This window comes from Gorilla gorilla, chromosome 1 (assembly GCF_029281585.2).
Source record: "Gorilla gorilla gorilla isolate KB3781 chromosome 1, NHGRI_mGorGor1-v2.1_pri, whole genome shotgun sequence".
NCBI lineage: Eukaryota > Metazoa > Chordata > Mammalia > Primates > Hominidae > Gorilla > Gorilla gorilla.
In genome coordinates, this window is record NC_073224.2 from 128,514,137 (window position 1) to 128,526,160 (window position 12,024).

The 12,024-nt window shown below is 41.9% G+C and overlaps 1 protein-coding gene across 1 annotated transcript in view; it reads left to right on the top strand.

Annotated features, from left to right (window-relative positions):
• The first annotated feature begins 3,885 nt into the window (after window positions 1-3,885).
• SLC16A4 (solute carrier family 16 member 4) overlaps window positions 3,886-12,024 on the top strand; it is a 28,684-nt gene continuing 20,545 nt past the window's right edge. Inside the window, 2 exon segments of the mRNA XM_004026304.5 lie at window positions 3,886-4,163; window positions 5,679-5,797. Of these exon segments, the coding sequence (XP_004026353.2) occupies window positions 5,711-5,797 (87 nt within the window). The 5' untranslated portion in view covers window positions 3,886-4,163; window positions 5,679-5,710.

Here is a 12,024-nt window from a genome sequence, read left to right on the forward strand (position 1 = left end):
CAGCCCCTGCTAACCCCTTGGGCCACATCTCATGCCACCCTGTGTCTACCACATATCCCCCTCTGGCACAGCATCTGGCACATAGGAAGCAATTGTTTTTCTTGAATGAAATAAATGAACATACATTCTCATTTATTCTTCACAGCACCCTTTGAGGTAGGATATAATGTATCCAATTTATCAATGAAACATAAGATGTGCTGGAAAGAGCTTGAGGCTGGAAAAGGCTCATTTTCTAGTCTGTACAGAGCCACAGCTGAAGTATGCTTGTATGAGGGAGTCCCAGGACACTTCTATAATAGTTAATTTTATGTGTCAGCTTGGCCGGGCTATGGGATGCTCAGGTATTTGGCTAGACATTATTTTGGGGTGTAACTGTGAAGGTGTTTCTGGATGAGATCAGCATTTGAATCAGTAGACTGAAGAAGACTGCCTTCCCCAATGTGAGCGGAACTCATGCAATCCATTAAAGGCCTGAATAGAATAAAAGGCTAAGAAAGAATTTCTCACTGCCTGACTGTCTTGGAGTCGGGACATCAGTCTTCTCCTGACTTTGGACTCAAACTCAGAATGGAACTTACACAAATGGCTCTCCTGGTTCTCAGGCCCTCTCAGACTAAAACTTACACCATCAGCACTTCTGGTTTTCAGGCTTCTGGACTCAGACTGGAACTACACCATCAACTCTCTTGAGTGTCCCGCTTGCTGACCAGAGTGCAGGCTTTTCAGTCTCCATAATCATGTGAGTCAATTCTCATAGTAAATCAACCTCAATATCTCCTCCCCCATGACTGGTTCTTGCTCTGGAGAATATTCTATTCTTTCTCGAGAACCCAGACTCATTCAACCCCTCAGGTTTGATAATTCACTAGGATGACTCACAGGACTGAGCATTTAGTTGTTGTACTTACATGGTTTATTAAAGTGAAAGGATACAAAGCTGACTCAACAAAGGCAAAAGGAGGATGGGGCAAAGTCCAGAAGAAACCAGGCAGAAGCTTGCAAGAATTCTTCTATCAGTGAAGATACACAGGATGCAGTTAATTCCTCCAGCAATGAGTTGTAATAACATGTGTGAAATGTTGCCAATCCAGAAAGCTTAGTAGAGACTCAGTGCCCAAGGGGGCTGGGTCACCAAAGTACCCTCTCTGCCTAGCACATATCAAAATTCCAAGCTCCCGAAAAAAAAGCAAATGTTCAGCATAAAAATTGTATTGTTTACATAGTTTAAGCACAATGATTCACTATTATCATTTAAGGAATGGTAGGAACCCTCCTGAAATCTAAGTTCCCAGTTGCCAGCCAGAGGCCTTTCAAAGAATAGGAATCTCAGGCCAGCAATGTTAACTCCTTTGTGAACAAGGATTGAATGAGGGCAAGGAGAGAGTCAACTAAAAATAAAGTATCTTAATTCTAGTTGGTAAAGCTTATTAAAGTCTAAATCCATAAGTGTTAAAAATTATTCCTGGGCTGGCTATGTTTGACAATAGGATGAGGGTAATAGTGGTGATTGCCAAATCATGCTGCATTCTTGCTGAATAGCTTTAGGGCCAAGAGTTAAAAGGTTAGAAGTTGAGGGAATTGTTTATGTTTCGTTAAAGACCCTACAAGCTTTATTAAGACAATTGGGTACAGATGCCAAAATGTTAACTAATATCCCAAAGGTGGCTTAAGAATTCTTTCTTCTTGCTATTAGGCCTCATTTGACTAACAAAAATTATTTTTCATGAAAAGTACCAATAGTAGGTCCAATGTGCAGTCATCTTACATTATATATTGTTAATCCTCACAACAACCTTGCAAAATATTAGCTACGCTTTAGAGTTTTAGAAACAGACTCAAAGAGAGTAAATTGCCCAGAGTCTACAGGCTGAAAAAATGACAAAATTGAGATTATCACCAAGCCTGCATTTCTGTTCATGTGCCTCTATGAAACATATGTTTGAAGTTCATCTCTGATTACTTTGCTGCCCTCTTGGCCTCTATGAATGACTTGCTGTTCTGCTGCATTTCAAATCTGACCCCAGGCATTAGCATCAGAGTTCTCTATCAATATAAAGCCTATTATAAGACAAAGATGAATAGGAATATATATACACACATATATATGTATTGTTTACATAGGTTAGGCACAATGATTCACTATTATCATTTAAGGAATGGTAGGAACCCTCCTGAAATCTAAGTTCCCAGTTGTATATGTTCCTATATGTATATGTGTGTATATATATATTCCTCTGTGTGTGTGTGTGTGTAAGAAAAAAATATATATAGCCTAGCATCATTTCATCCTGTGATTAGAATTATGGATAGCTGGCTCCTTACAGTGGTTTATGCCTGTAATCCTAATACTTTGGGAGGTCAGGATGGGAGGATCGCTTGAGCCCAGGAGATTGCAAACAGCCTGGGCAACAGAGTGAAACCCCCATCTCTTAAAAAAAAAAAAAAAAATTAATTAGCTGAGCATGGTGGCACATGCCTGTAGTCCCAGCTACTCAGGAGGCTGAGGTAGGAGGATTGCTTGAGCTGGGGAAGTCAAGGCTGCAGTAAGCCATGATTATGCCACTGACTCCAGCCTGGGCAATAGAGCAGACCCTGTCTCAAGAAAAAAAGAAATCAGATTGCCCTGCTTTAAAAGAGCAACAAGCGTGCCACCAAAAAAATAAATAAATCAGTCTTGTTTACTGAAAAATGTTTTCAGGCTGGCCACGGTGGCTTACGTCTGTAATCCCAGCACTTTGGCAGGCTAAGGCAGGCGGATTGCCTGAGCTCAGGAGTTTGAGACCAGCCCGGGCAACACGGTGAAACCCCATTTCTACTAAAATACAAAAAATTAGCTGGGCGTGGTGGTATGTGCCTGTAGTCCCAGGTACTTGGGAGACTAAGGCAGGAGAATCACTTGAACACGGGAGGCAGAGGTTGCAGTGAACCGAAATTGCACCACTGCACTCCAGCCTGAGCGACAGAGTGAGACTCTGTCTCAAAAAAAAAAAAAAAAAAAAAAAAAAAGTTGTCTAGAGTGTATTCATAATTACAAACAGCTCTCTGAAAAGCATTTATTTGCCTTCTCTCTTTGGGTTTTCTCCTTCCATTGAATGTTTATTTGATCCTTGCCACCAGCATCATGTAACTGCATAATCCTTCCATGCTTACACTTACAGGGCACCCTCCCAAACCACTAAGCTGTCCTTCTGCAAGCACTTTAATCAAAAAGTATTACAGAGTTTGATTTTAAGAATCTGAGAAGGCTCTTGCTTCTTAAAAAGGAACCTGCATAAATATGTGCAGATTTTCCAGATAAAACTAAAAACACATCCTTTCGTCTAAAATATACTCTGGTTTAAAATCTGGAATATTGGTGTGGGAGACGAAAGACAATTTCCCATTTGACTTGTTTGTTTTGTTTTGTTTTATGTGGAGGGTAGAGGGAGGAAATGGGAAGAGAAAGTTGAATTATCCCAGTAATTTTCTAGGGGTCTCAGCCTTAACCATTTCCAAAATATAATAAAAAACAATCTCATTAAAATTACTACGAGCATACGTCTTTTGCAGGAGGTGGTTGAGGTAATCAGATCTCAAAAATGCAATTAAAATGGGGTCTGAAACCCCAAATTAGTAACCAGAATCTTTAGTCAATATACAAAAGGCCACACGAGTGGGTTGAGCTTACTGAAGATTACCGTTTGTGGCCCAGGAAATGCCTCTCTCGCCACCCATCCAGGAGTTTTATAGTCTCCTGTAAAATAAGCATGTTGTGAGAAGTTCCCTGAGGAAATTTGAAGACAAGTGTATAAGAGCTCTGGAGCCCCATCCCCCTGCCCTGAGCATAGTCGCCAAAAGGACTTTCCACTTAGTTTACTTCATGCTTGCTTTTGAGCCTGCGGCAAAAAATTCTACCTTCTGAGTGACTGTGGGTGGAGGGAGGGCCTGAGATGACATCAAATCACAGTCTTTCCTCCTCCCCTCAGGAAGTAAAGTCCACTAGCAGGAGGGCCTAAATCGTCTGAGCCCTCCTTGGCTCTTACAATGCTCACTTGTTATCACAATGCAGCAAAATGAAATGCCTTAGAAAAAGAGTAACATTCCAGAAAACGGTGTAATTTATTTTTCTTCCTTAATTGCCCCATCTGTGGAGGATTTCTTTGCTGAACACCACATCAAAGGTAAGATGGGAATGGGACTGTGTGCTGGGTTGGTTTTCTAACAACGACTGGCATCTCTCCCCACCCAGCCTGCTCACCAGATGGCCATTCCGCATACCCTGCCAGCTGACTTTCCTTTCCAGTTAGAAACATTCAGCCTTCGACCCGACAGGGGAAATAATGAGTACTGTTCCCTCTTCCTCAGAACATTTACATTTTCTTTTTGCTATCATTCTTTACATATACTTGTTTATTTTACGGAACCGATTGGGAGAAGGTAGCATAGTGTCATGTTACTCCTGAATACTTTAGCATGTATCTCCTAAGAATATTCTCTTGTGGAAGAGGTTCCAAGAGGTTAACCTTGGTACAGTATTCTGTATTATACAGTCCATATTCAAATTTCCCCAATTGTCCCCACAAACTGTCTTTTAGAACTTTTTTTTTCTGATCTAGGATATATTCAATAAGCGGGTATCGCATTTCATTGTCATGTCTGTTTAGCTCCAAAAATATTTACATTTAGCAAGTGTTTTCTAAGGAGAATTCCTAAACTCAAGGCTCGCCTTCCCTTTCTATTTCTCTTAAGAGTTCACCCGGAGGACCAGCAGGGTGACGCACAGCTTCTCCAAGAAACTGGCTTGCAGACCTGGGGGGAGGGACACTGAGTACAGTTCTAGGAGTGGCCACCCCACAGTCACTGAGATCAGGCCTTCCAGGTAACTAAGTCCTTAGTTGCATCAGGCAGACTTCATCTGTAACTTGAGGGGTTAAAAAAAAAATTACAAGTGGTTTTATATCACAGGGAAAAAGGTTTTTTCTTCTGTTTTGTATTAAATTTCAACTTTTATTTTAGATTCAGGGGGTACATGTGTAGGTTTGTTACAAAGGCATATTGTGTGATGCTGAGATTTGGAGTATAATTGAACCCCTCACCCAGATAGTGAGCATAGCATCCAATAGGGAGTTTTTCAACCCTCCTCCCTCCCTATCTTGTAGTCCCCAGTGTCTGTGGTTCCCCTCTTTATGTCCATATGTACCCAATTTTTAGCTCCCACTTATAAGTGAGAACATGCAGTATTTGGTTGTTTCTGCATCAATTTGCTCAAGATAATGGTCTCCAGCTGCATCCATATTGCTGGAAAGGATATGATTTTGTTCTTTTTTATGGTGGCTGTGTAGTATTCCATGGTGTCTATGTATCACATTTTCTTTATCCAACCCACTGTTGATGAGCACGTAGGTTGATTCCATGTCTTTGCTATTGTGAATAATGCTGCAGTGAACATAAAAGTGCATGTGGCTTTTTGGTAGAACAATTTATCTTCCTTTGGGTATATACCCAGGAATGGGATTACTGGGTCAAATGGTAGTTCAATTTTTGGTTCTTTCAGAAATCTCCAAACTGCGTTGTACAGTGGCTGAACTAATTTGCATTCCCACCAACAATGTATGAACATTCCCTTTCAGATAAAAAGTTTAAAAGTTTAGATTAGTTTCTGGTCCACTGAATCAACTGTCTTGGATTTATCACAGGGATCTTCTGCATTTAAAATAGAAGAGGCATCATGCTGAAGAGGGAGGGGAAGGTCCAACCTTACACTAAAACCCTGGATGGAGGATGGGGATGGATGATTGTGATTCATTTTTTCCTGGTAAGAATTCGCTTTTTTCCCCCTTCCTATTGCCTAAAAGCAGGCTTTCTGGGAAGGCTCAGAGCTGCCTACGAATAGGATCACTTAGGAAATCTTTGGCATCTGAGTGGAGGGGTGGGCAGGAATAAGGCCAGGAGCTGCCAAATACTGCTAAAGTCAGAGGCCCATGCCGAACCCAGGAGAAAGTTGAAAATGCCCCTAGAGCAAAAGCAGAAATGTTCCTGGGCTGGGTGTGGGGGCTCACGCCTATAATCCCAGCACTTTGGGAGGCCTAGGTGTGCGGATCACTTGAAGTCAGGAGTTCGAGACCAGCCTAGCTAACATGGTGAAACCCGATCACTACAAAAATACAAAAATTAGCTGAGTGCAGTGGCATGCACCTGTAGTCCCAGCTACTTGGGAGGCTGAGGCAGGAGAATTGCTTGAAATCAGGAGGTGGAGATTGAAGTGAGCCAAGATCGTGCCACTGCACTGCAGCCTAGGCAACCACTAGAGACTCTCTCAAAACAAACAAACAGAAGTGTTCCTGAATCCAGTCATCTACTCTTCCTATCATCTCTTAAACCTGAGAATGCTCAGTCACAATCAGCAGTTCTGTACTGGCTGCATGGCAATTAGGGTTTGGGGACAATCATACGTTTAACCATCCCAAAAGTAGCACTGGGAGGTGCTAAAAAGTGCTCTGGGGGTGATCTCCCCAGTTCAGCCCAGCATAGATAGAACACTGTGAGCACAGCCCCTTCCACTGATAAGGGGTGGGGACATTTCCTCTGTTTGGCCTGCTGTCTACTTCCCAATCCATCCCCACTAACTATAGTTTATGCTATCTATATTTCCGATGTGTTTGGAAAGGGAGGACAAGGATTTTGAAGGGGGAGCCTGATTCTTCTCCTTTACCCATAAGCAACTAGACGAGGCATTCCATTTTTTAAATTAACTTCTTTCCCTCACCCTCCCAGGGGTTGAGGTGTGACAGTGGTGATCTGCATCATCAGCATGCCCATTCCAGAATGTTGGTGAACCCCAGCTATGCCCCACACAGCTCTCCAGAGAGTGGCACCAGCTGCACAATTCTTAAATGTTTCCAGAGTTCTATTAACTTTGAGATGCACTCAAAAAAAAAAACAACACCCTTTTCTTGCCGACACTTCCCCCCTACTCAGCCCTACAGTAAGCAGCTCACGGGGAAAGGTAGCACAGGTCTTGGTGCCTTCTAATAATACTATAGTTCACATGCAGATAACTAAGAACTCTACAAATAGGATGGTGGGAAAACATCAGGCCTCCTCCCTAGTGCTAGACAAGATAGGGGCAGAGGTCCCCAGCCAGGATTTATGTAATACAAAACTCCTAACACATAATAGTAGTACTTGCTAAACATTAGCTTCAGTACTAAACAATCTCATTTTCCCCCTAGAATATGTTATTTTAGGGGAATCTCATTTTCCCCCTAGAAATGTTACTAATAGGGAAACTAAAGGATGCCCTAAGTCTGAGAGCCCTTCCTGGGGCTGGGCCACCTCCCTAAATCATAGGCTTTGCAGAATAGGCACTGTTGGTGAGGATCTCTAATTCTCCTGCCTTTCTCCCCAGTAACCACCCTGACTTTTTCTACATTATCCTCTGAGGATAGAATGGTTTTTGATCAATTTAGTTGCTGATAGGAAAAACCATCTAATAACCAGATTAATAAACACTGTCCCACTTTTAGGGTGTGATACTGCTTACTAAGCACAAAAAATGCACTGGGTCCTCAAAATGTTAACAATAAATTCAGGGGCTAATCCCCCACAGTTGTAATGTGGATACTTGAATGACTGTGCTTTTGTTTCTGTATGACTTACAACTGTTCTTTTCTATAACAGATGAGCTCCTAGTAAGTGAAAAATAACAATGTTCTTTGGGAGCTTCCTATTTAAAAAAAAAGAGAGAGAGAGATTCATTCTAACCAACTTACCACACTTTATATATTTGTATGACTGTTTTCTGTATTCAGTCCGTCTTACTAGACTGAATGTTCCATGGGGGCAGGGTCTATGTCTGCATTGCTCATGAGTATATGCTCATTACCGTAAGCCCAGTGCCAGTATACAGCCTGGAACATAGTAGGCACTCAGTAAAATACTGTTGGTGGATGGATAGATGGATGGATGAATTGACAGCTGCACACATTTATGAATAAACAAATAAGGATGAAGGGGATAGCTGATGAAACTGAAGAGATGAGAATGGCTCTTGAGGCTATGACAAGCTAATGAGAAAAATTAAGCAGGGATGTGATAGATTTGCATTTCAGAGAAATGTGACGAGCAGATGCTACTGAGAGGTCAAATAGGAGAGAAATAACAAGACTCTATTGGTTTAGCAACAAAGAAATCTAATAACCTTGATAAGAGCTAGTACAGTGGAGCAGTGGGGGCCAAAGGTAGTGAACTTTAGTTTTCAGTGGAGTAGCAGAATGACAGAAAGTGGAGATACCTAATAGACTATTTTTTACAGAAGTTTGCCTGTGAAGGTCAGGAGGAGCTAGGGTGATACTAGAAAAGGACGCAGGATAAGAAGTTGTTATTAGATAAAACTAACTCTGACAAAGCCTGGTGCCTGTATTGAAAATAAGTCACTGAGGCTGATCCAACTCCTTTCCCAGACAATAATTAAAACGATCTAGTGAGGAAGCTCTTATTGGAGGTGGGGTGTGGGGGAAGGCCTGCTTAAGGTGTTCCTGCCAGGTTCAACCCAATTAACTGCTCTTAAAAACAAAAAGAAAATGAGGGGACTGGAGAAGTTCTAGGGTTTTTGCTTTATTTTGGAGTAAGCCATTTACAATGTATGATGTGGACTCTGGTAACAGAACTAAAACCCACCAAGCTTGGTCTAAGACATGGGATTATGTAGAATAATGCAGATTTATGTAGTCTGCTAAATTAACTAAGGAAAAACCTAGACCTTGGGAGAGATTTTTAATATCTTTGAGTCAAAACTGAAACAAAGTTGGAAGACTTCAAGTTAAGGGACGGGAAGCATGGTAGGTGCAAAGGCTCTGCCCTTGGTCTTCTTGATACATAGTGGACACGGACCCAGTTATTAGAGACAAGTCCTAACCATTCACTGCTGCTACACGCAGACACCAAGGACAGACCAGAGATGAAAAGCTCTGAACTGGGGGACCAGTAGCTAGCTAAATTTAGGTAGCTAAGAATATAGAGGTCAACATCCTCTAGACACCAGCACAGAACCCACGTCCATAGAACAAAAGGAAGTTTACTTTACAGAATGATGCACTGTATTATTCCTTGCTCATGAAAGGACACAATCATCACATTATTATGAACTGAGAGAAGAAAGTCTAAGTCATTTGAGATCTGTGTATATTTTCTAACCTAATTTCTAGCCTGACAGAAGTGCCTTAGATGAAAATTATGGTTATAAATTGCCTCAATGGGGGCCTGATAAAACGTCTTTTTAACTTTTGAATATACAGTCCTGGCGTTTACAGCACTGTTCATGCTAAATAAGTTTTGTTCCTTTTATCAAATCAGAATGGGAAAAAGTATATTAAGAGACTTCTTCCTCACCACTACCACTTTTGCAATTTCTGAGCATCGCCAGTAGTGATGGGGTGAAAAGAAGGGGGCAGGTCTTGACCATTATTTAAAAGCAGGGGCTGAGAGAGGGAGGTGTCTAAGAGAAAGCACATCTGTCACTCAAATGAATGGGTGGATGGTACCAATAGAAAAAACTGAAAAGAGTAGGCATAGGATAAGGGAAATGTGAGTTTATGTTTGGACAAGTTGACCAGAAGTTATAAAGATATGGTAGACAATTAGGAGTCTGAAGCTCTCGGGAAAGCAGAATGGAAACCACAGTTAATTGTTTGAGTGTTAAGTGCCAAATATTAAGTACTTTATCAGAATTTTCTCAATTAATCTTCACAGTCTTATGAGCTAGGTAATATTTTCATCCCCAATGCCACCTCCCCCATCATAAAAGCGGAAGCTTAACCCATGTGACGTGCGAAGTTGTTTGCCCAAGGTCACGCCCCAGTAGGAAGAACAGCCTGGATGCACGTTAAGGCAGACTGATTGCAGAACCCTGTTCAGCTACACCACCATAAGTATGCAGGTGGTAATTAAAACCTTGACAGTAAATGATTGTCCAGGGAGCAGGTATCAAGCGAGATGAGTATAGAACTGTAACAGGTGGGCCGAGAAAGTGGAATTAATGAAGGGGAACCTAAGGCTTTGTGGTTCTTTTATTATTATTAATTTTGAGACAAGGTCTCACTGTCGCCCAGGCTGGAGTTCAGTAGTGTGATCGCAACTCACTGTACCCTCGACCTCCCAGGTTCAGGTGATCCTCCCACCTCACCCTTCCAGGTAGCTGGGACTACAGGTGTTATACCACTACGCCCAGCTAATTTTTTGTACTTTTTGTAGAGACGGGGTTTCGCCATGTTGCCCAGGCTGGTCTTGAACTCCTGGGCTCAAGCGATCCACCCACCTCGGCCTCCCAAAGTACTAGGATTATAGGCAGGAGCCTCCATGCCCAGCTGGTTTTGTGGTTCATAAGCAATGCATGGCCAGGTTGAAAGCAGAAGTGGCCTTGAAAAGCCAACGCTACGAAACCCCTGGAGACAGAGAGTACACCTGGGCTTTAAGAGTGAATGCAAACCCTGGCTAGGTTCCCCTCTAGACCCCTGTGGGATAAAGCATGACTGTTACTTAAAAACGGAAAGAAGGAATAGCACTTAACAGCCCCCCGGCTAACTAGAATTCTGAGAAATAAAAGTTAATACTCCACAGAAAGAAAACCTCATCTCCAAAGCAGCAATTCTAGTGGAGTACAGGTAAGGAAGATTAGGTGGGGCAGAAAGAAAAGGATGGGGCACCTGGCCTCACCTTAAGATGGCCACAAATCCCAGTTAATCCAAAATTAAGCACCCCTTTTCACTCTTGAGTGTCTCAATTTGGATGATACATTTTATGGTCAACCTATTTATATATCAAGTGAAGGAAGGTACTCAGCTCAGCAGCAGAGTTAAATCTAAACTAATCTAAGAACTGACAGGAATAATTATTCCTCTTTTGGACAAACACTTTTCTCCCACAAAGGTAACTGGAATTAGCTGTCTTTAACAGATGCTACTGAGGGCAGTAAAAGAGTGCCAGGTCTAGAGTCAGTCTAATCTGGGTTCAAATCTCAGTTCCAGTACCCCTATTTTAAGCAACTTTTTACCTCTCCAAACTTCAATTTCCTGATCTTGGAACTGCTGTTGCAAAGTTATAACTGATAAAATTATTACAGTGACAGAGATCTGACCTAACCAACTCCATCTTGCTTCTAACTTCCAAGCTGTCCTTGTTCATTCCCATGCGTAGGCTGAACTAACTTTGGGGGAAACTTAGTTGATAGCTTAACTTTGAAAGAGAAACTAACAGCCCTTTCCAAAAAAAAAAAAAAAACAAACCTCCTTTTAACAGCCCTTTCCAAAAAAAAAAAACCACTTCCTTCCTGCCTGGGGACTAGATTGCCTTTGTAGGACTAACACATTAGCCATAAGATTAGAAATTATGGTTTAGGAGTCATACAGCTGGAGGCCACAAGACTGACCCTCCCCAAATTGCTCGGGGGATAACATCACTATTGTGAAACCTAAGATCAGTGCTTGAGATAATCTGCAGACCCTGCATTTGATGGATCAGCTGGCACCACCCAGATTAATAAACTGGCTCATCTGGTTGTGGGTCCCCCTCCACCCTTCCACCCAGAAGTGACTCAGCGCAAAACGGCAGCTTTGATAGAATTTCATCTCTGACCCAACCAATCAGCACTCCCAACTCATTGGCCCCCCACCCACCAAATTATCCTTAAAAACTCTGATCCCCAAAAGCTCGGGGAAACTGATTGGTCTAATAATCCAGTCTCTTGCACAATGGGCTCTGTTGGAATAACTCTTTCTCTATTGCAATTCCTGTCTTGATAAATCAGCTGTATCTAGGCAGCAGGCAAGGTGAACCCACTGGGTGGTTTATTTGGTATAAATTATTTGGTACACAACATTGGCATGCCTATTCCAAAGCCATGAAATGAGGATTAAATGAGATGTTTCCATTTAAAATGCTTAGCTACTTTAAAAGGAATGACTTCCCCCATAAAATATAAGATGTATAATGAGGCTCAACCAATAAGGCAAACTGGTAAATAGTAGTAAGCTGAGGGAATCATAA